This window comes from Gymnogyps californianus, chromosome 6 (assembly GCF_018139145.2).
Source record: "Gymnogyps californianus isolate 813 chromosome 6, ASM1813914v2, whole genome shotgun sequence".
In the NCBI taxonomy this organism is placed as follows: Eukaryota; Metazoa; Chordata; class Aves; order Accipitriformes; family Cathartidae; genus Gymnogyps; species Gymnogyps californianus.
The window spans coordinates 36,890,198-36,914,817 of record NC_059476.1 but is presented as its reverse complement, the minus strand read 5'-3'; the positions used below and the strand labels follow the sequence as shown (position 1 = coordinate 36,914,817).

General features: G+C 37.5%; 1 protein-coding gene across 1 annotated transcript; it reads left to right on the top strand.

Annotated features, from left to right (window-relative positions):
- The first annotated feature begins 865 nt into the window (after positions 1 to 865).
- On the top strand, positions 866 to 23,108 carry DNA2 (DNA replication helicase/nuclease 2). The gene is given in 22 exon segments (XM_050898949.1): positions 866 to 902; positions 1,867 to 2,046; positions 3,083 to 3,266; positions 4,675 to 4,820; positions 6,382 to 6,507; positions 7,386 to 7,605; positions 8,149 to 8,266; positions 8,562 to 8,727; positions 10,001 to 10,195; positions 11,175 to 11,329; positions 11,332 to 11,404; positions 11,877 to 11,993; positions 12,083 to 12,192; positions 13,293 to 13,402; positions 14,400 to 14,624; positions 15,733 to 15,926; positions 16,033 to 16,122; positions 16,213 to 16,405; positions 20,228 to 20,317; positions 20,942 to 21,124; positions 21,256 to 21,402; positions 22,037 to 23,108. Coding segments are annotated over 22 exon segments (3,090 nt in total). The 5' UTR covers positions 866 to 891; the 3' UTR covers positions 22,094 to 23,108.
- Positions 23,109 to 24,620: the final 1,512 nt, after the last annotated feature.

Genomic DNA, 24,620 nt, shown 5'->3' with positions numbered 1-24,620 from the left:
ATACTGTTTCCCAATGTTTGGCTACATTAAAGAGATACAAGACCAAACTCTTAATACATCATTTTCCTGACATTGAAACTACAGAACACTCATACTGATGTATTAAGAATAGATTTAATACCTGTGTCCTTCAATCTTTGCAAGAGCGATGGCCTCAGATCCAGAATGGTTTTTTTTTTTTTTTTGGCCAAAAAAAAGCGAAGACAGGAAATCTGTGTATCTGCAACTTCTCTATCGCCTCAGAAAGCCTCTGTCTGTCAGTGAGCCGCACTGAATGTAACAACAAGTTCTTATCAGAGTAAAAGTTCGACTCTCAGGCTGAGATTCACCCATAAGCAGTTGGGAGCAAAAGGCACATCTAATTTTACCTCATACTACTGCACTGGTATCAGAAGAGGGGCCACAGTTGTAACGGCACTTGAGGCTGTGGAAATAAACGACAGGTAGGGCTGAGAACTACCCTCTCCAGCACAGACGTAACTGCCGCAGGCCCAGGAGACCGTCAGGCTCCCTCACGGCGCGGGCCCCGCCCCCACGGCAGCGGCTGGAGGAGCCGCGCGCCGCTTCGCGCCTTCAACCCCGCTGCCCGCGCGCGGGAAGCGCGCGCCCCATCCCGCCCCGGCGGAGAACCGCCCTCCCGGCACCTCCCATTGGCTGCGCTAGCTCTCTCCCCGCCAGTGGCCGAGCTGGGAGGGACGAGGGGCGGGGCTTCTCCGGAGGCGGGCGGAGAATGCCGCTGTACTGCGCCTGCGCCCTGGAGGGTCGGAGGGCTCTTGTGAGGCGCGGGGCTGAGGAGATGTGCATTTGTCTGTCTGTTCGCGTCGGGGCCGGGTTGCGGGCTGGGCTGTGGAGCTGAGGCGGGACGAGCCGTGCGCGGCGGAGGAGCTGCTCATGGCGGAGAGGTAGCGGCCGAGTCGGGGGAAGAGCAAGTGGGCGGAGACGGCCGTGAGCGCGGGGGGTTTGAAATTTAAAGCAGGGCGCGCGGGCTGTCTCGCGCGCCCGCTCCGCCGCTTCGCACCCCTTTCTGCCTCTCTCGGCCCCTCCGGCTCCGGGCGCGGGAAGGCGGAAAGGAGTCCTGAGGGCCGCCGGAGCGGGGACGGGGCGGCACAGGCCTTCGTCGGGGATGGGGGAGAGGTAGGAAGCGCTCGGGACTGCCTGGAATAGTCGGTGAGAGAAACCCGCCGCTGCTTAGCAAGTAACTGGGATTTGCGCTGGGCAGGGTAGGCTACAGGGCGGGGTGCAGGCGCCTGGTGTGAGCTCTGTCATTACCTGCGCCCTGGAGCTCTAACAGGCATCGTTTGGTGTCAGGAGAGTGGCTAGCCTGACCACTCTGTCTGAAATTTTGGCCATTGGCCAGATGAAAACTGAACCTTGAATATCAGTTTTCTAATTATGTTGAGGTTAAGGGGGGGGAAAAGGTAGTTCTCCGTGTTTGATGTACGTGGGTGATTGTAGGAGTTCTTATGTGCTTTACAGTGTTCAAAGGGATACAAGCTTTCTCACAAGAACAGGGTTGCAGTACAGTTATAATTAACTTCTAAATGAATACGAATATATGGACACCAAAAGGAAGCACTAGCTGCAATAAATAGCAACTTACTTAATATTTATGTCTCCTTCCTTATGTCTCGTGTCCAAATGCTTGTTTTTCATCCCTGCCATCCAAAGAGACAATGTGGAAACACCACCAGGGAGATTTCCTACACTCTACCTGTATAGAACTAAAAAACCACATGAAATGTACATAAAATTTAAAGAAGGTTAAAGTTGGGTTTATACTTGAAGCTTTCTCTCTTCTTATGTATGGGTTGGCTGTTTTCTTTTCAAATAGTGTAATGTCTTTGCATTAATGAATTATTACTTCAGTTTTCAGAAGAAAGTGACTGACTCCTGTGACAGAATACTTAGGAATGGGTTGAACAACAGATACCGTGTGTTGGAAGTCAGCGTAATACAGAGAAATGGAAGTGACCCTGAGAAACACTTGACAATTACAGCATCTCAGTCACTGGAAGATACAGAACTGTGCATTCTTAGGAATGGCTGGTAATCCATACAGAAATGTAGATGTCTGAAAAGAGGATGAAATACTGAATTAAGTCAATATTCATTGTGTTGCCTTTGAGATGAGTTTTACTGTCTTAAAAGTGATACTAAATCCTGAAACAACTTTTATCTAATGTAGTGTTATCAGTGTATTAGTGTAATGGATGCTCATCTTGAGACAACTGACGTCATGTAACTTGTGTTGAGTGGATATTGCTACCTTAAAGTTTTAATTTGTCTTTGTACTAACAAACAGCAAGACAGTAAACTCTTAAGCAAGCTATTTTGTTTAAGTGTTGTCTTGCAACAATTAGAAGTGTTCTTCTACCCTCACTGTACATTATACATGTACAAAGCTGTGTCTGTAAAATGTGAGGTTTTATACAGTCTTTTAAAATCACTTTAGCTTGAGCTCTGCTGCAAAAGTTTTTTCAAGTAAGGATAGGATTTTAATTTAGGTGTTTGCATTGCGTGGTGTGTTACAGAAGAAAAGACTAGCTTAGTCTTTTGAAACATGGCCGTGCACATGCTATTTGGCACTGCTTTTCATTTTCCGTGCAAGCCTGAAAGATGGGAGAAAAGTATAAGACTCCATTTCTTGAAGGAAACGATATAAAAGATCTTGAACCCTGAAATTTCTAAATCAATAAAAATATTTTTAGATTTTGCTGAGCTTCTGAAACAGGTAGAATTGTTAAGTAAAAAGGTAGATCTCATGTAATGAAAAAGTAGTATGCCAATATAAAACATAACAATACTGAAATGGCTCAATACATGGATCTGGAATGACTTGAAGTCAACAGGATTTCCCTACATTCAGGCTGTCCTGATGCATGATCCACTGCTCAAAATTATCAAAGTTTTGTCAGTAAAAATTCCTTTATTCACTTTCAGAATTTATTTACGTCAACTTCGTAAAAAAGAATCGCAATAACCTCCTGTTTCAAAGTATGTTGAATCTGATATATTAATGTATAATTTCTACTACATTGTGTCTGTAGCTTACAAATGGTTGTTCAAATGTATTACGTTATAGGGAGTCTGTTCCAGTTGTTCCAGGAGACGTCATTCACTTAGAAGGGAAGTGTAGCTCCGGTACCTGGGTCATAAATGAACAGTCTGGATACCTGGTTCTTTACCCAGATCTGCTGCTTTCTGGCACTACGATATCAAATAGTATTCGTTGTATGAGAAGAGCACTGCTGAGTGAAAGGTTTAGGGTAAGTGTTAATTCTAGAGCATCAAGCGTATTAATGGGTTACTGTTCCATTGAGACTGGTGGTTTAGCTCAATATTAAAACTGGCTGAGATGCTGTATTGCAAAATGTCGTTATTAGCTATTCATAATGTTTACAACATAGAATAATTTAGAATGGAAACTGCCTGTCTCTGGTTGAACTTGTGTTTTTTGAGAATTGCGGCTGAAATAATCCTGTATTCTTAATATAGCTAATGGGACGAAGAAATGGTCTTCCCACTTAAAATTCTGGCAATTTTTTTGGTACTCTCTTGCCACATTTTGTGTGGATTTGAATCCTTTGTGAGGGACATGCCTCTTGTTGACCATATGAAAGCATAACCACGCTTGGCCAAGTTAAAAGCCTCTGAAAAAATCAGCCAATTCAGTTAAGAATTGGTGTGGGCTGACTCTGGAATCTGAATCCAGCTGCTGGAACTTGGAATGAGGAAAAGTTTCTTGTGGTAGTGTCCTTGATGATACGTGGATGGCAGAGGAGCAGCAGCTGCCCGTTTCAGCTGAGAAAAAATTCCAGACGTGGTAGGAATATAAATCCAAATGGGCAAGGGAATCGTAATGGAGTGGTAAACAGGCTGGCTGGGAGCCTGTGACTGAAACAAGAAAATTAAGTACAGGAGATTAAGACTGTGCAATGGTGTCAGCCCTTCATTAGAGGAGTAATGAGAATAAACTAATCATTGGGAAGGGACAATGCAGAGGGTCCTGACTCTGGGATAACACCATCCACCAGTTGTGAGTGCAGCCCACAAGTGCCAGGTCTGTAAAAGATACCAGTAAGTACTTAAACCACAGTGGTTATATTTCCATTTGTTTGGTGGTGGCTCATGCAGAGGTCATAACTTACTACCACTTCCAATTCTTGTGAGTCTACAGAGCCCAGTCCTGGTGACGATGGTTAGATGGGTTTCTGAGCCATTTTGGTGATACTTGGAATAATTTTATGTGAGTTGGTAACACACAGGAAACTCCTCCATGCAAAAAATAGTATCTGTAAGATTGTAAAGGTAAGTATTTGCATTAGGAAATACTGCTATTAATACTGCTCACAGGCAAAACTTGCTCAAAATTCATTTTAATCTGTGCCTTTGTTTCTCATCTGTCAATCACATAGGGATTGTATCCTAACATTATCAGGGTTGGGATAAAAATGAGAGATAAAGCAATAGGAGAGACCCATTTCAATTTGGCTGTTTTCACAGTCAGGTTTGAATAGATATTAATTAGTGAGGTGAAAGCTCTAATCTTGCAATTAAATAAGTGCAGTCCATCATGTGCAGCAAATAAAAACCAGAAATTTTATAGAAAAGTTGACATGAAGTGGGCATAAATCTTCACGTGTATATATGTGTGTTATATAACATCTGTTGCAGGGCTCAGAGTCTGGTTCGCGCCAAACACTCATTGGTACAATTCTTCATGAAATTTTCCAGCAATCGGTAACAAATAACTTGGCACAAGAAAAAGTAGAAGAACTAGCAAATAAAATTGTGTATGGACAGAAGTATCTCAAAGAAATGTAAGTAGCATTGCAGGTGTCTTTTATGTTTGGAAGACAGGGTAGGAACACTTGAACTAGCAGATAAAGTTCTAATTTAAAAAATGTAGTGCTAGTATTGGGAGAGTATTCTGCCAAATGACCTTGCTTAATGAACCTTGGGTATCTTTTAGTAAGATAATTCCCTGTTTCATAGTGTAATTTAATATGCCTTCCCTGCTGAGCTACTTCTATAGATCTGAACTATGCTTCTGGAGTAACTATGTGTGTGGGGTTTTTTCTTCAGGCCAAGCAGGTTGGAGTGTTTGTGCCTGTAACATTAGATTGCCAGGCATCTCCCAAAGTTGAGTTAAATGTGACGAGCATAATTAATTTTCATCCTCAGGAGATGAACTAGAAACTTGTGACTGACCAAGCATTGAGATGTCTGATATTTTCATATTCTTTGTCAGGTTACTTAATGGCTCAGTTGTTAGAGGACCTTTAACTTATTTTTCTCTGCAAAGCTGATAGAAATGCTAGCCAAATAAATAGTCTTCATATTTCCATCAAAAAATGGCAAGATGAATGGCTGTCAGTTTTAAGATTTTACTGCAGACTTGGTTAAAATCTAATTCAAGTCATGTAAAGAAATTGTATCTAGAATATTATAAATTTTATGTTGGGCAATGTCAGTATCTGTTAGCCCCAGACGGGTTGGAAGTTAAAATTGTAACAAGATTTGTTACTCTAGTTCTATTATGAAGGTAGATATTTTGAAATCTGACTGCTAAGATTACTTAAAGGCTTGTGTGTTGCTCTGGGCCTCTCTGTTTGAAACTGTTGATTTGCAATTCCTCTTTGCATATGTAGGCTACTGTTTGTTGGGATTGAAAAGTAAGTTACATAAGTCTGCTGGCTGTGGTCATTTGCACTTGTATGAACCTTTTTGTGCAAAACCCACTTGTATTTCTCTGTTGCTGTAGAATAATGACATTATTTCCAGTGAATGCCAGCACTGAGTTATCTAATGCCACATGATTAGGTTCTGTTTAATGAGACTTTTGCATTCATGTGTATTTGTAACTGTAGCAACTGCAGAGGATCATGATTCCTTTCCAATTAAAATGGTCTGAAGCCTGTCAAAATGTATGTGAAGAACAAGTAGCTGATCAGTGTATTCAGACAAAAAGTAAATGGTCTTTTTAAAACTTTTTTAATGTTTTCAATTTCGCATAAAGCATAGGAACCGCCATTTTTAAATGCATGAGTCTGGTACTCCTTTCATGCAGTCTAACTATTAGTTTTGTTTCATCACATCTGCTGTGCTGATGCTTTCATTGTGCTACACCTGTCGTTTCAAAAGTTACATCAGAAACGAACGTGGTGTATTCTATCTCTTGTAATGGATGTTCAGTTATAGTTTTATGAATTAATCGAGTTGAACCTTAATGAATCTGTCATTATCTACAAGTTATAGATGTTTATTAAAACTTGACAGTTATTTCCATTAATCTTGTTACTGCTTGAGGCAAAATCTTGTTAGTACCAGCAGCAAATCTAATATTTCTGTCTCCTTAATGTGCATGGCTTTATTTTTTAGGTATCACTTAAATCTGAAACAAACAGAAATAATGCAGGAAGTGGAAGAATATTTGCCATCTTTTCTTAAATGGGCGGAAGACTTCATGCACAATCCAGCTGACCAAAATAAAATGCAACTAAAACTGTAAGAAGCCAGAATTAAAAATTAAAACTGTTCTACATGGTATATCTTTGGTTCAGTTTTAGTTTTTACAACAACACTTTTTATGCAAATCTGTTCAGTGATATGGAGCTAATTCATGGCCTCGCTGCCAAAATAGCTAATCTTGAGCGCTGCATGTTTAGCTGTCGTTTTGAGTACTGGGGAAGACATTAAGACTGAGGGTGAACTGGCATAAAAATCTTACTGGTCTTAAAATCCTTGTAAACAGTGTGGTACAAAGTATAGAAATTTTAGTAATTAGAAAAGCAAGTGTATTTGATCTACTGACTAAGCTAGAAGTTGCTGTAAATATGTGCAAGACTACAAATCAGGATGTGAAACTATTTATTAATCAAATGTAATTCTTCACTAAGATAACAGTTTATCAGTGAAACGGTGACTTTACTCAACTGCTGCTGAGCTCTTCTTGTCTATGGTTTCTTGCTGTTAATTGTAATAGCTATATGGTGTGAAGTTTCAGTGAAATGGCAGGTCTGAGTAAAATCTGTGTGCTGCTTTCCAGTGTATATCATTAAACTTTTTGAAGAAACAAAGTGTTTTAGAGTGTGGTTATTCAGAAAGACATACAACTATTAAACAGTTTAAGATTCTTTTTTAACTTTGAAATTTAGGTGAATTGCAAAATTACATGCCAATGTGCAATTTAAAGTAACTTTCTGATGCGATGCCTCCTCTGTTAATGGGAAGATAGTTTGAGTGAGACTCGATGCACTTTATTTCTAAAGTTAGTGCCTAAAGAGCACCTATAATGCAAAAATATTAAGTATTTAATTACAACAGATATTCAAATATTAAGAATGAAGGGAAATTGTTAACTTCTGACTTAATTTTCTTCCTAGGTTAAGTGGTGAAAAAACAGAAGATTTCTCTTCTAAGGTAGAGATTGTAGATATCTTAGACATTGAAGAGAATATCTGGTCTCCCAGGTTTGGGTTGAAGGGAAAGATTGATGTTACAGCCAGGGTGAAAATCCATCGCCAGTCTGGAGTACAGTCTAGGATAATGCCATTAGAGCTCAAGTCTGGAAAGGAATCTAACTCCATAGAGCACAGAAGTCAGGTACAAAAAACAAATGTGTAATTTCACTATCAGTGGCTATGTATATTTTTTTATTTTATTAGATGACCTATTTTGTCTATGAATGTGAAACACTGTGTGTGTGGTATAATATAGATTTATGGATAGCTGATCTTGCCATGCCCAAAGCTGCTGATATAAAATGAAAGTGAACTGAGGAGTGAGAAGGTATATACATTTACCACTTTCAAACACATTTATAGGTTTTTATCCTGAAATATCTGTTCTTTAGTCTCTTCTTACTACATTCAAGTATTAGGTTGAGGCAAACTGCTTCAGGAATTAGTGTCGTACATATTTCCAGGTAGCTGGCCTGATCTAGAGGTAGTAGCCTTGTTATAAGCTTTTGTTAAGGAAGATGCCTTTTAATTGAAATCCTTGGTTAGGTGCTTACTACTTATGGCTTCTAGATAACTTGTGATAGTAATGGCTGCTTAACCATATAAATTATGGAAAAACTAAATACAGCTTATAATGTAATTTGGTTTTAGTACCTTGTAATAAGTTTATACATGATGTTTGCAGGTTATTCTGTATACATTGTTAAATTTAGAGCGGAGACTAGATCCTGAAGCTGGATTTCTTGTTTATCTTAAAACTGGTACTATGTACCCTGTTTCTGGAGCTCGCATGGACCGAAGAGGTAAAGTTGTTCCTTTTCCCCAGAAACCATAATTATCTTAATTAAAATGAAACATTTTAGTAATAAGGTTTGCTCTTATGAACATATCTGTACTTAGAGATGTATCACTTGTTACAAAATTACTAATTCCAATAAGCTTATGTTAAAAACTTAATTGGTTTATTAATATCATAGGACTTTGCTATATGAATACTCACTTCTTAGCTGACTAAATTTGATGGCTAGTTACTTTTGAGTTAGAAATTATTACAAACAAACCCGAAAACATCAGCTTAGTTTGTTCTTTTCTTGCCAGAATTAATGAAGTTAAGAAACAATGTGGCCTTCTACTTAACGCACAGTACATATAAATCTGCCGTGGGAAGACAGCTTTCACAGCTTGCTGCTTTGCCTCCTGTAATTGATGACAGTCAAGCCTGTAACTATTGCTCCCAAATACACAATTGCTTTCTATACAGCAGGTAAAAAGAAAAGTTTGACTCATGTTTTTAAATAAGCTTGAATTGTAGTATTTGATACTGTGACTTCATTTTTGTGGTTGACAGTTTCTTATTTCTTTATTGAGGACTCTTGCACTCCAAAAGAATGTTCCATAGACCCCAACTGCAACTTTTATAGTGCAAGTCCCTGATCTCGCAGAGACTTAATGTGTTTGCTCAGGTACACTTTCTGCAAGACAAAATCTGAGATAAGTCTTAACAAAATACTTGATGATGATAACAGATTTCTGTTATATATAAAGTTAATAATAATTATGATCTTAAAAAGCTATATTCTTGCAACTCTTTGAAATGGGCAGTGTTTTGAGGCTGAATTATGGCTGGACAACAGCTCTCACTTTGACTGTGTAGAAGATTGTTCCCTGTGGGGTATCACACAAGTAATGATACATTGATATTACTCTGCTGAAGTGGTGTTGTATCACCTGTTAAAGAGAAGTCATGAGCAAGTATTTGATAAACTTTCACATAAACTTACTGAATTGTTTTAAAAACTGTTTTAGGTTTTAGTCTTGTATTTATGCTGCACAAAAAACAGAACCAAAATTGTATACTGGAGAGATCAAATGAGATATGTTAGAACAGGAGAGCTTTTGGGGTGATCTTGTGTAAATATAACGCCTGATTATTTTTAAAATTGTAGGAGTAAAAGTGTATGTTGAGGGAGCTAGCTTTGTGGGCATACATGATACGTTTTTGTAAACTAGTTTTTGGAAATACTGTTTCTAATATTCACTTGTTATAGCAACAGGATTATTACTAACTGGGTAGCTATTCACTTCTGAACTAACTTTCTCTTTGGTTGCATTTTGTGTATGTGATTAGGTATAATGTCTATTGATATTTAGTTTTGAGATAAATTGACTTGAAGTCTGCTTGTGTATTAACTATTAAATCCCCTTAGCTTAACAATCTCAATGTAGTGTTCATATGTTACCAAAAAGGAATAAAAGATCAACTATCTAAATGTATACAGTACTATCTTTGAAAGGTCTTTAATTGGTCTTTGACTAACTTACTGTCCTTAATAATTCAAAATCGTAGAGATGATGTAAAGTTACTAATGAGACTGTTCATATGAACAAAGGATACGGATTCAACTTTATTTCAGTGATGATGGATTAATCTATCTGGTATGTTACAGTATATATTTAGATTGGCATTATGTACATATAGACTTGCAAGAAAAAAAGATACAGTTTGACTCTTTTTCTGTGTTTGGCTCTACTCCTAGAGCTGTAGAACAAAAGATGGCCAGCGTGTCTCTTCCTCCTGCTATGGTACCCATTATTGAAAGAGAGACCCAGCACCTGAAACCCTCCCACTTAGAGTATTTCAGCCTGTGGTATCTAATGTTAATGTTGGAGCTGCAAAATGGAGAGGGTAAAAAGGGATATAAAAATATATGGATGATACCTTCTTTGGAAAGGTAAGATATAATTTCTAACCTGGTACAAATGATGTTCCCTTCAGTAACTGGAAATGAGGCATTGTCAACTTGTGTTTTCACGACAAGGAAAACTACATGTTTTCTAGTGCTTGTAGAAATAGTCAAATATGCTACTTGCATTGGTTGGTTTTTTGTGAGATGTGACCTAGTGGAGACATTAGCCTAATAGATTTACTGGGTTTATATTTGCAATATGATATTTGGTTTTTTGTTGTTATTAAGTCACACATGAGAAGCAGCAAACCGCAGCCTCAGTCTTCAGAAGCAAAAGTGGTATAATTCTGTTTCGTTTGTGTCTCTGGGGGCTGAGGCTGGGTGGTGACTGTGAGCCCAGCTCATTGTGCTGGTTTCGTGAGAGTTTACTTGACAAACAATGATGCATTTTGGACCATACTCCTAGGCATGGCCATGAATGTGGATAAGAGCAGACTAAGGGCTCTTGTTGGCTGAAGTAGCATGTTGTTATACATCACCTAGTCCAGCAGCTGTGGAAAAAATAATTGGCGGTTTGTAGGCCCATTTCAAGGCATCTGTAGAAGTGAAATGTAGCTCAGTTGTTTTAAGTGAAACAAGCAAATCTATAAGCAAATATGGAACATCTTAGTGAAGTGGATCCATACATTTCAGTATTCATTTTTTAACAGGAAATTATAGATAACTTTAGCCTAAATATTAGTCTGTTCTTGGAACAACTACAAGGGTTCTACATATTTTCGCATCTTTTCTGATCAAAGTGGCTATTGTAAAGTGACCGTTTAATCTTCCTAGTTCTTGTTGTGTGTGTTTGGGTTGTTATTTTTTTTTGTTGCTTTGGGGATTTTTTGTTTGTTTGTTTTTGTATTTTGGTTTTGGTGGTTGGTTGTGGGTGGTATGGTTTTTTTACTTGTGTTTTTTTTAATACTTCTCTTACTGAGAGGATCTTAATATTAAAATATATTTCTTTCTCTAATATCTTCAGAGAGAAGGCTGGAGATTGTGTTGGAAACATGATCAGAGTTGATGAAGTGCGGGAAATTTCCGAGGGACAGTATCTACATTTTTTCCAACGTAGAAATGGTGCCATACCTAGAACAAACCTATTGGTTGGTGACCGAGTGGTTGTGAGTGGAGAGGAAATGGTTTACTTGGTTTGGCTACTGGCTATGTTAGAGAAGTCAGCATGACAAAAGTCTCCTGTTTGTTGGGCAGGTAATAAACAAAAGGAAAAAAAAATCTGTTTGAAGACACTATGATACTGGATTCAGGAAGGGTATTTCTAGGTGTCCAAAAAGCTCTGACATGTTCTGACTCTTCTTGCTGGGCTTGGGGAAGTACCCTTCAGAAATTCTCTTATCTTGATTGAAAATGTCGATACTTGGTCAGTGTATATGCCTGTCTATTTAACTAGGTGGTTTGAATAAAAGCATGCTTGCAAACTCCGTTTACTTATGTCTCCAACATGAGACTGTATGGATACAGTGATTTCATTAGTCAGACTAATTGTCTTTAAATTGGGCTCTGATCGTGTTTTATTTAGATCGCTTAATAGTGTGTTTCTTCTAGCTATTGCTTCACTCTGGACCTCTGGAAGATATCACTTAACACTTATTACTAAGTCTTTAATCATCAACATACTGCTTGTAAACAGAATTATTTTGTCCATGTTACTGTCATCCTTCAGGAATTTGTCAAAGCTCCCCAAGAGCACCGTATTTAGGTTGGATCACGAAGAAGGAGATGTTGGTATAGGAGTCCCTTTTGAAAACCTTTCTAAATTGATGAAAGATTCTCCAGTCAGGTATGAAAAATCAAATTAATTTCACACTTTCAATATTTTCAGATAAAGTTTCTCAACTGGTAACTCTTCTTGTTTTTTTTTATCCATAGTGAAAGGCTCCGCAACTTGATAATTGACTTCCACAAACCACGTTTTATTCAGCATTTGAGCTCTGTCCTTCCTCCAGAAGCAAAGGAAACTGTTGCAAATATTTTAAAGGGTACAGAGTGGCTTTCCCCAAAATCCTCTGTTTAGTAGTATGTCTCTATAGCCAAAGCATTTATCATACTAAATATCAGGGTTTTTTTCCTACTTTGGGGTCCAGTGATATTTTTCTGCTTAAAAATTAAGGACGAGTTCTTACCTTGCATGTCTTCCTGTGATTAAATTAGTCTTCAACTAGTTGGAAGACCTGACCGGATATTTGTTGACAACTTTATTTTACTTTTGTTAGTTGCTGCAGCTTGCAGTTTCAAACAGAGTGCCGTATGATTACCTCTCTAACTTTTACAAAAGGAAGGAGCAGGGAAGGCTCCTGGATAGAGGAAGCAGACTTTGAGGGAGTGGAAAGAGATGGGCTTTGGTGTAAGCATTCACTTGTATAATCACTCTTGCTGTCTTGTTGCCCTCTCTGTAGTGCGTGATGCTTTGTGGCACTTTTTTTTTGCTTGTCTTTTTTTCTTTTTTAAAAACAAAATTTGTTTAGGTATGTGGCAGTGTGTCATATTTGGTGAAAATATTTCTATTGTTCTCTGATAGTTGTCTGTAAAAACAGAAATTTAACTGAATTCTCTTAGAGCAAATAGAACTTCTTACAAAAACTCAGTCTGAGGACTTATTTTTTTGCTTGAGCTTTGCCTAGTCCAAATAGCTGGAACGTGCTGCTTATTTGCATCAGCCTGGGGAAAAACAGCTCTGATGTAATGTTTCTTCTAAACAAGATGATGCTATATGTGCAACTCATTTCCCTTTGCCGTGAGCTGTATGTTTGAATGTGAAAGCGGGTAAGAGAAAATAGAAATGCCCATACATGATATCATATGGAGGTGGTCATTTAGGATATTAGAAAAAAATCACAAAAGGTCTAAGAATAAAGGTGTCTTTACTGATTTATTTCTAGGACTGTAGTGCAGACCCTGTACTACGTGTCTTGTGTATTATGTTTAATATCGTTACTTCATTAGAACCTACAGACTTACTCTGCTCAGTTCTTTAAGGGCTTTAGTGGAGGAGGAAACTATAGTTTTGTTTTATTAACTTTAGCAATTATTACAATGATTATGGAGTGTAGACATTTCACTTTGATTTTTCTTCTTAAAGGTCTAAATAAGCCTCAGAAACAGGCAATGAAGCAAGTGCTACTTTCAAAAGACTACACACTTATTGTGGGTATGCCTGGAACAGGAAAAACTACTACAATATGCGCTCTAGTAAGATCGTGTACCTTGATGTTTAAATTTTTTTGTGAGATTTAGAGGATAGCATTAAACAAACTGTGTATAAAGCATACTGTCCAAAATTAATTGTCATGACTTAGTCTACTGGTATCTGCATAATTTCAAAGAAGAAAACACATTTCGTTTTACTTAAGAACTTGTATTTGGTAGAACTAAAAATGTATTTTGTGGAGCAAGATTCTCTTTTGCTTGTGTAGGAATATGTGTGGGAGGGAGGAGATTGAAGTGTGATATTTAATCACGTCTGTGACACTTCAGTGTTAAAATTCTTTGGCCCCAAATGTCAGCAAGTCCTCAAATCCTAAGTTACAGCTCAAAAAAGGGACTCCTTGGGGAAGTCATTAACTTGTCCATTGTAAATTTTATAAACCCATGGTGCTGAAGCTATGTGCAGCCTGCTAGCAATCTCCTCTAGTTGGTGGTTCTCTTTCCCCAGGAATGGACTGTAGGAGCGTACTGGATTCAGGCTGTGGGCTGAGTGAGTTTTTCTTGAAATAGCAGTGTCATCTCGCTTCCAGTTGCCATCACCTCATGGGGAAAGAGGAGGCTGGAGAGCAAGCAGCTGCTGCTATTATCAGATCAGCTCGTTCTACTGAATCTGTTGTGGCTAAACTGTCATGGAGAACAGTGTTTGTGGAAATGGGCTGCATGACTTGTTCTTACAGTGGGGATCTCTAGAGTGCAGTTCCTTCTTTTCAGTGCAGTTTGTGAGTGTGCATGGATGTTCTTAGCTCTCACTGTTTGCAGCATGCATAGTAAGCCTGCTGTTTATGAGAACCGTCAGGTCTATTGCCCCTATTGCTTTGACAATAGCTAACTGGCAGACCTTGCCAGAAAGACTGATATTAATGAAGTCATACTTGTTATTGGCTCCCTCCAAAACTTCTTGTGTTTTTTATCTAGTCAAACATGGGATTGTTGATTCTTGTATATGAACTAATAACTTTTTCTTTTCTTTGCCACTCATTAGGTGAGAATTCTTTCTGCTTGTGGCTTCAGTGTTCTTCTGACTAGTTTTACACACACTGCTGTAGACAATATCCTGCTAAAGCTAGCCAAATTCAAAGTTGGTTTCTTGCGCTTGGGGCGAGCTCAGAAGGTTCATCCAGATATACAGAAATTTACAGAAGAAGAAATTTGCAGGTCCAAATCAATTAAATCTGTAACAGAATTGGAAGAGATCTATAACAGTCAGGTGAGAAAAGTGTTTTTTGCTAGCTCTGCAAATTATTAAGAATAATTACGTAAGTATTCTGGTTGTTTGGATGCTGCAGAGAAGGAACCCATTCCAAGGGTGTGTTACTGCTGTAAGAAATCTGAGCTGAAAAAGATACTCGATCTCTGCATTGCTTCAATTTCGTTATAGCCAATAATGATCAACATTAACAGTCTGAAAGTTGAAAAGCATTGTTTATGTCCATGTGAAGTAACTTATCATTGTAAGTAGAAAGTCCCAAAGACTCCAGTGCTTTTATCTGAGATCTTGGGGGGTGAGGGGTGATGAACTGCTGCAACCTCCTCTCTCTTCAGTCACATATTGCTGTTGTTTGTCCCTTTTTCCCTCCTGCTTGTGCTCATTGTGCCATTTCAACAATCAGCAGATGGGGAAGAGGAAGTGGTGTGCTGTGGAGCTAACCTGGCCAAACACTAATTTTTGATTGAAAGATTAGTGCTGCCTATGTCACTATTAATGCAAACCATAATGGGAGCTGGGTAAACTGAGTCAGTGGCAGCTTTAAATTAAATTCATTGGAAGAATGAAGCTTCATGGTAGTTGGAGTAAATGCCAACTTTGTAAAAGCTGCCATTTACTTTTTTGTTGATAGGCATTGCAGGGGAATGACTGAAGTCATAAGGGAAGTGACTTGATGTTTCATATTTTAGTCATTTTGGATTGCAGTGGAAGCACAGCGGTGGGAAGAACTGTGCTGCTGTTGTTGTTTTATCTTCTCTTTGGAATTAAAAAAACCCAAACACATAATTTTCTACAGTAGTCATTTCAGCACACTCCATGAATTGTATATGCATAGAACCTGATATCACTCTGAACACATGGCAGGAACAAGTTATTTACTACAGTTTGCTCTAAAGCTGGCTTTTTGTCATTTGCAATCGATGCAAGAATATGTGAGGCCAATATGGACGTAAGGTGTGCTGGTCTGATTTTGAGGATTAATAATTTCATTTTTTTTTTTACATTTTAGTTTAGTTTAATGGGAAATATTTTTTCTTTTAACCTGGAAAACGTAGTGCTAAAAGATACAAGATGTATCTTATCCTTAAAGAGTGTCTTGATTTTTCAGCCAGTGGTAGCAACGTCTTGCATGGGAATAAATCACCCCATCTTTGTTCGGAAGCAATTTGATTTCTGTATAGTTGATGAAGCTTCCCAAATAAGTCAGCTCATCTGTCTGGGCCCGCTATTCTGCTCCGAAAGGTTTGTGCTGGTAGGGGATCATCAGCAGCTGCCTCCACTTGTACTGAATGCAGAAGCAAGGTAAGATAAAATGCTGCTGGACAATGCTGCAAGTAACGTGAATTCTGGGAAGGCTCTTGCAATGTTTTGACTGACACTTTTTTTTTGTTTTTTTGTTTTGTAACAGAGATCTTGGCATGAATGAAAGCTTATTTAAAAGGCTGGAACAAAACCAAAGTGCTGTTGTCCAATTAACTGTGCAATACAGAATGAATAGGTATTTTAAACTTTCATTTATTATGTTGGGGTTTTAATGTGGGATTGAAACCACAAGATTGACGTCTTTTCTTGTTTTTTAAATCTTTAGTAAAATTATGTCACTGAGTAACATGTTAGTGTATGAAGGCAAACTGGAATGTGGCTCAGAGAAGGTGTCAAATGCCACTGTTAACTTGCCCAACCTAAAAAAATTGAAACTGGAGCTTGCAGATGCTTCAAAAACATGGTTGAAAGAAGTACTTGATCCAGACACTCCTGTGTGTTTTCTGAACACAGAGAAGGTAAAGGTTGTTATATTCTCCTTTCAAAATTGTATTTTTGATGCAAGCTCTTAATACAGTCAACATGTAAAACTTCATACGGCTTAGGTAGGGTAAAATATGTAACTTTAAAAAATGGTTTTCTAGTTACATGTAAAATGTGCAACATGCAAGAATGTTGTTAGTATGGCTGATCAGTTGGGGTCGTACAGCTACTGCTAGAAACATTGCATCTAAGAGCAGCTGAAAAGTTTAATTCAGATAATATTTCAGAAAATATCGAATGTACTCTAAACTTTGTTCTCGTGTACAGAGTGTAGCTCAAAGTGTGTAGTCATATGGATGCCCTTGCAACCATAGAATGACCTCATTTCCAGCAGCTGAGGGTCAGTGGTGTCTAAGCTGTGTGCCAGTGGCAGGAAAAATTGTAATTCTCCATTGAATCTTGTAGACATTCTATACACTGAAGCGTGAGGGAGGAGGAAGTTGGTTTAGGTGTGTCCTTTCATGGAGACTCAAATTTTTGCCAGAAAAATATAACTCTGGAGTGGATAAGAATTATGCAAAGAAACTGACTTCTAGGTAAAATGAGGAACAGTTTAAATGTGTGTGGAAAAAGATTAATAAATTAGTACATATTTGTGGTCTCTAGTACTTGCTGTCACTGTAGTTAGTGACTGGATTATGAAGATTTGAGTCTGTCTTCCTCTCTAACAGGTTTTATGTTGATTCCTATTTTGCCAATAATTGTATTAACTGATGATCTTTTATGCTGACCCTGGAAAGAACTCTCCAATCTTTCTGTGGTCTCCAGGACATTCTACAGGATTCATTTTTTTTAACAGTCCTTCTGATAGAATCTCTTCAATGATCTAAAAAGAAACAGTCTTTACTTTAGTGACTTCGAGAAATTTCTAAAAATGCCTGAACTAAACAGGAGGACCTTTTCCAGGAATGCCTCAATAGCTGCTGTCCCTTTCACAGAAAAGCAGACCAGGTCGCAGGGAAGAGGTTTATTCCAATAGGAAACTGGCTGATAATCTGTTAATCTATTAATCATACCAAAATTGGTAATATGAAAGCTAGAGTTTCTGTTCCAGTTTACTTTTTTTTTCCTTCCCTAGAAAGCCCATCTTGAGTACAAGATGGCTGTTCTGTTTGTAGAACCAGCAGGAAAGCTTCACTTTGCAAAATACTCTTGGTTTTGTTGAGGCATTAGGCTATAATGTCATATCTCTCTTTTTGGACTTCCTGTCAGAACTCTGTGTATTGTGGTAGTCATAGAGGGCAAAAAAAAAAGGGGGGGGACCAAACCCACCCCCCCACCAAACACAAAACAAACAAAACCAGCATTTATTTTGTTTTCTTTGACTTTATAGTGTGTTTTTCCTGTATACTGTTGTTCGTAGTGTAACCAAGAAAAGCTTCTGAAGAAACATACTTGGGGGGGGATATGAAAGGGGAGAAAGGAGAGGGAAAAATAGCCTATGACACCACCAGGAAGCTTGCATTTTATTATGCTTGCTTTTTTAAAAAAAGAAAAAAGCCTCTATTGTTTTCTGTTTAATAATATGACAAGTTTGTGACAGTAATCGGAAATCTGTTTGTTCCTTTTCTGCCAAACCCTGTGTCTGTCTGCATTGCCTCTGACGGCTTGGGTCTGAATGTTGAAAAACTATATCCTTGATTTAATGCCAGTCTTCTGAGTAATTCTAGGCCAAAGTTGGTTTTGTTGGGGTTTTTTTGGTGTACTATGTGAACATAATAAGTACAAATGTAAGCATGTGTTATAAGCATGACCTACCTTTTAGAAGTTTTTTCCCCTAAAATAGTTTTTGTATAGGTTTTGGCTGCTTTAATGCTAGTGTGGATAGAACTGTTCATTAAAACAGTGCTTTTCTGCTTGAAGAAAACTTGAGTGCATGCAAGTTTGGAGGCTTCTTAGGTGTGATGTTTTCAGAATAGTGAATTTAAAAAAAAAAAAACAAACCACCAAACAGCACAGCTATAATGGTATAGCTCTTAATTTAGTTGTGATATGACAGGTGGTAACAACAATTAGACTGAGTGCATGATGGCAGTGTAAAAAAACAAGTTAGCTTACAGTAAGTATTAAGCTGTGTAGCTGTTGAGACAAGCTATGGAGAAACTGCTGTTTTGGAAAAGGCAATGGAATCTTCTAATGTGAAGGAAAATATTTTCTGCTTCTGTAATCTACACAACATACTGAAAACACTATGTCATGTAAAAGAAGCTTGGAGGATGTTGCAGAAAAATAGGATTCTTACTGAAGTATGTAGTACCCTACTTAAGCAACACAATACAGACTACTTTTTTTGCATGTGGCTGGAAGCCTAAAATAAACTTGTGGATGCCGTAGCCTACTACTAATACATATATGTGCTGCCTTGAGAAGACCGCTCACAGGTTTGTCAATCTCTATTAGATTATTTTTTGTTCAGTTAGTGTGCTAGGCATTGAACATAGATTACACTTAATGAGCTACCCAGTCAGTTGAATTCTTGCATTTGTGAAGCTTTTGATGCATATTGTACACTGTCAGATTCTATACATGTGCAGTGTTACTGCTCTAGGAAGCAGATACCACTTACCTGGACTATTCTTACAAATATTAACTATGTGTTACTTTACCCACATGTTAAACGTTACAGCGATCTCCAAATTCAACCATTCAAGTGATATTGGGGTGGTTGTTTGGAGAAGTAAAACTAGTTGTAATAGGATTCTGAGAGTGTTGCTTTAAGTCAGACTACACCACCTCCCATTTTAAGTGGCAATGCTGTCATAAAAATTTAGAAGGAAAACTGAACAAAGTGGCATCTAAGAAAAGAAAGTTGATGTATGTCACTAGTAACAGAGGCAAATAGTGGAATGGGTAAAGTAGTAAATGGCAGTAAATGGATAAGGTAGTAAATGGAATTCAGAGCCAGAAAGCAGAGGCAGATTTAGTGTATGCTCAGTTTGAGACTGTTTTTAAATGAAGAGGTCTGTTACTTGACCCCAGATGTTTAGCTGCATGCCAGTTTACTAGAAGGAAAACATCAGGGACCCATTCATTGATAACGATACTACTTAAACTTTAGAGAAGGCAAGAGCTAAGCAAAGAAAAATTATAAAACTGTGATACAGAAATGCCAAGAGTTTACATTCTAAGCTTGTTCCTGGCTTTCTGGTCTCGTTCATTGTCCTGGTTTTGGCTGGGACAGAGTTAACTCTCTTCTTAGTGGTTAAACCATGACATTCATACATGATGCAGGAAAAGGGAGTTAATAGTTAAGAAATGGTAAATTCAGTGAATACTTTTTTTAATTTGGAAGTTAAATTTAATACTACCATTTTGGATAGTTCTTCCTGTAGTTTTAAGTGTAGGCTTTCAAACATTAAAAAAACCACCACCTTTCTGCCATGGAAATGGGGAAAATTCACTGTAAACATCATTATATGGAAAGCCTTAAAACAAAAGTCCCATGTAAAATATAGTTTGCTCTTTTACCTTGTCAGGCTGGGAAATGTCCTTTTTTTTTTTTCATATGATATATATTGTGTCAACTGTAAAGTCAGACGATCAAGCTTTGGCAGTTTCTTAAGGTGACTTGCTAGTACTATAAACTCATTTCAGCAGATTGTTTCAACTTGTTTTGCAAGTGCAGTATTCTGAAGTTACAGTATAGGCTCTTATACTCTGTAAAATTTAGCATTTAACCTTATTTTTTATTAAAACTGTTACTATAAAAACACATATGACACGGTGAGTTAGGGATCAGAATATAATATGCTATTGTAGACAGCTAGAGTAATTATTTTCCATTTATATTTTTAAAGGTCCCAGCACCAGAACATGCAGAAAAAGGTGGTGTAAGTAATGTGACAGAAGCTAAACTAGTACTCTTCCTCACGTCCTTATTTATTAAGGTATCTTTTATTTTATTACATTGTTTGGAGAGACAGCTTTATAATTAATCATTTTTACATTGCTATAGTAATGATGACTATACGTATTGGGTTATTCTTTGAGGGATAACCTTAAGGATAAATTAAAGGTTGGCTACATGTCAGTATAGTGAGGAGCCTGAGGTCTGCATTCAGTTCCCTGTCCCTTGCCTGGTTGGATTTGGGATGCAAAAAAAGCTGGATGCCAAATTCTTTGAGATGAGGACTTTCTTGTGAGGGAGGGGAGAGGATTTGCCTTTCTTCCTTATTTCATCCAGTCGGCTTCAGGAGTAGCACAGACTAGGAGTTCTGAATGTTCGCCTCACAGTTTGAGGAAGAAAGAAAAATGAGGATTTCAAGGGTATCTGTCTTTGTGCTGGGTTAAGACAAAGCCTGGGAGCTTGCAGTAACTAATATTTTCTATTTTCTTTAGTGAATACCAGTTATACCTAGAGTTCCATTGACAACTTAGTGTAGACACAATACCTTGCAGGACTATTTAAATTAAAAAAAAAAAAAAAAATCCTTGACGGTCTTCTGACAGTAATGAGTATACCAAGCTAACTGCAGTGGGAATTCTTTTTCTTCTGTTTGTTCTTCGTTCAGGCTGGCTGTAAGCCTTCGGACATCGGTATTATATCACCATACAGACATCAATTAAAAACAATCACTGATTTGATGGCAAAATTGAAGGAGAACAGAGTGGAAGTCAACACAGTAGACAAATACCAAGGAAGAGACAAAAGTGTCATAATTGTATCTTTTGTTAGGAACAGTAATGATGAAAATGTAAGTTGGTCATATTAACTTTGTTTCAGTCAATTTTAATAGTTAAAACACTCATTTTCAAAACGCATCTGTCGACATTAATTCTGAAATTTAAGTAGGAAAAATAAAAGCAAATTACGTTTATTTAACAGCTTGGCGCCCTCCTGAAGGACTGGCGACGTCTTAATGTTGCTATCACAAGAGCCAAGCACAAACTAATCATGGTGGGCTGTGTTCCATCCCTGTGCCGCTATCCTCCTTTAGAGAAGCTACTCTGCCATTTGCAGTCTGAGGCAATGATATCCTTTTTCTCCACGCTGTTTTGTGAAAGGGGAAAGGTAAGATTGATTTAGTGAGATTTGAGATAAGGATGGGAAGATCTTTGATTATTTAGGTTATACTTTTAATGCTGATTGGCAACACGGTACAAAATGTGCTAATTAAATATGCCAAAAATATACTTGAGATCAAGCTAATAGATGGATTTACAACCTTCACTGTCTTCAAAAGTAGAAAAAGGCCATGCTGATTTGCAAGTCAACTTCGACATAATTTTTAAATTTTGAGGCCTGAATTTTTAATGTGTAATGCTTTTGCATTTTTCTTCTGTGATCGTCCTAGTTTCTTGGCATCTTAATGTCAGTGTGATTGTTTTCGTCAGAAGTACTATGTATTTAAACACATCTGGTGAGAGAACAGTTCACTAATAATGTTGCTAGAGTGGAAAATGGTGTAACTTGTTAATTTTTTCTTTCTCTCTGGCATTGTACAGAGTTTGCTCTAGTTATGGCTGTTTCCATCTCCTGTTTAAATAGGAAAGGCCTCGTTAGCTGCTTTATTTGCAAATGCCAATGTATATTCAAACAGGTTTTGTGTTTTTGTGAAAGTGATACATTACCAAAATGCTTGAGAACTACTTCCTTAACTTGCTACATCTTCAATCTTCCAGCAGGGGCTCATGAAAGTATCCACAAGTGTAACATTTTATGATTGTGAAGATGGAGAGTTTTACAGGCATTTGTGTACTTTCTTCCGGTGCTGCTGAGTGTAAATAACTGGTTAGTAGGGTATGAGTACTGATATGCACTGGTTAATCTAAATGAAGCCAAAACAGAAGTCATGTTCAATTATTTTAAAGTTTTCCTTTCAGTAAAATAACAATACACATTTCTTGCTTTAAGCTGATTGTTAAGCTGGTCGTTTTAGTACCGGTGTACTTGTAACAAACCAGAAATATGAAGTGTTATGTTCCTTCAGATACTGGCTGGCTACTTCAGTATTCACTTTTATCTTGATAAGCAGTTATCTGCATAAGTGAATGGGGAAACACTTGAGGCAGAGGGGGGACTAAACTAATGCTGCATTGAGTCATAGTTTTCTGGGCTCAGTTTGATTTTAAAGACTTTAAAATGTAGTTTAGGTACAGTAATTCCATTTATTAGAATTCCTAATTAAGATGCTGTGTTGTTGTGCTGTTTGAAAAAAAAAAAATTAGGAAAAACTTCTTTCTCTTCTTCAAAGCCTCACATTCTTTAAAGTGTACTTCTGCTTTTTTAAATACTGAAGTCTTTTATATTTATATACATAATGTAATTAATCTCTCATGAAGATCTCTTGATGACTTCTAAAAATTCCCAAGAAACAAAACTAGAGATGCAGCTTGATGACTAAGAAGTTTACATGCTCAGGTTCTATTTTTCGTGAAGATAATAGCATGTGTACAATACAAAATATCCTTGACAGATCTGTTTTAGTTTCTTTATACTACCTCATACTCTAGAATATTACTGAGAAGTTTCTTTCCAAGATCGATGGTGGAATCATCAATTTTTTTGATTCTTCAAAATAATTAGTTTTTGTTTTCTCTTGGATCAATGTCAAGTAGTTGTGTGCATATGGTTGCAGACAAAGTTCTAGATGTTAAATGTGAGCATTTTCGCTCTTTTTTTAAACTGCTCCCTAACTTTTGTAATGTTTGAAATAATAAAAATTTGATGTTGGTTTTGTTATAGTTGTTTATACTTTGTTAATACTTTGCTTTATATTATACAAATATTTTGAACAGTACAAAAATAATTTGAGTAGTTGACAGGATATCCTCTTTTTCAGGTGAAAATACATGCTGCTTCATCAACTGTGTATGTGCTCTGGGTCTTTCAAAAGATCAAAAAAATTAGGGTAAAATGTACTCTTATTACAGTGGTGATTTCAGAATAACATATCCTTGTATAGAAAAGTTTTTCTTTCTATGTTTAGGATCTATGTGTACAAAAGTCTTAAGATTTAGCTTATCTGTTTTCTTACACCAAATTATGCTTGTCCAGGAAATGGTCTGCATGCTATTGAAAAGTTAATAAATACATAAGTTAGAGGTATTGCCATCCCTCCACAAAGTTGGATGAGAAACAAGAACAATCCCATATTTCCTTATTTACTTCTAAAAAGTGTCCTTTCTTCTTGTTGTGTGGTAAAAATGAGATTGAGCAGAGATCTACAGATGAAACAATGTTTTGATCCGGTAGTCTCAAACAAAATTGAGATGTGGTTCCCTAAAACGCTCTTGAATTCTAATGAATATATATGTCAAAGAAATATCTTGTAAAAGTAAAAAGAATCATTTTTTCTGTTTGCTGCCTCTAAAACAGCTTTCTAATGCACAGTCAGTCATTGGTGCTGCTGGAAAACACAGACACAGGTTGAGCACTACCTTAGTGTATTATGTGATGCTGGGATTCTTTTAAAAAAAAAAAAAAAAAAAAGGAAGTTGTTTTATGCCAGAGTAGTAGGATCAGAGACTGACTATTAGGACTGTTTAATGTTTAAATGTATAGGTTCCTTTTTTCTTTTAAGAGGTGGGAATCATGGATGTAAGAAGTGGCCCTGTCACCATGGGCTGTGTTCTGTCCCTGTGCTGCCCCTGTCCTTTGGTCCTCCTTCCTTGCAGGCCAAGGCAATGATATCCTTTTTGTCTGTGCTGTTTTGTGTGTAGTCTCTGAAATTTGGCGAGGTGAAGCACACCTTTTTGTTCTACAGCTTGCTGGTTAGCCTTTCCTAAGAAGGGGAGAATAATTTAGAATAATGATTAAGCAAAGCCAATTGTAGTGCTTGGGTGCAGTAAGCATAAACTGAGGTCCCATCTCTATATGACAAAAATGCATGGTGTTAAACACCTCAGACCTCTGCAGCTACAGCGTGTTTTGGTTTTCTGGTGAGATTCAAATTTCAGGGTTTTTTAAAATTTAAAAATCAAAAAATTGTAAGTAGTTGAGATCTGTTTTCTAAAAGACCAACTTTTATTCCCAGCACACGACCTTTTAAGGTACTGAACTCAAACATTTTTCTAGAATAATAGTATTTGTTCTGATATGTTATCCTGCGTTATGGAATAATTATTTGGAATAGATGTTGGGGGTTGAAGCTTTTAGTCACAAGAGAGAGGTAGAGAAGTCTCAAGTTTGTGCTTATCTTCTCTTAAAGGCTTCATGTGCCTAAGCCAGGAGAACAGTTCCCACTACCC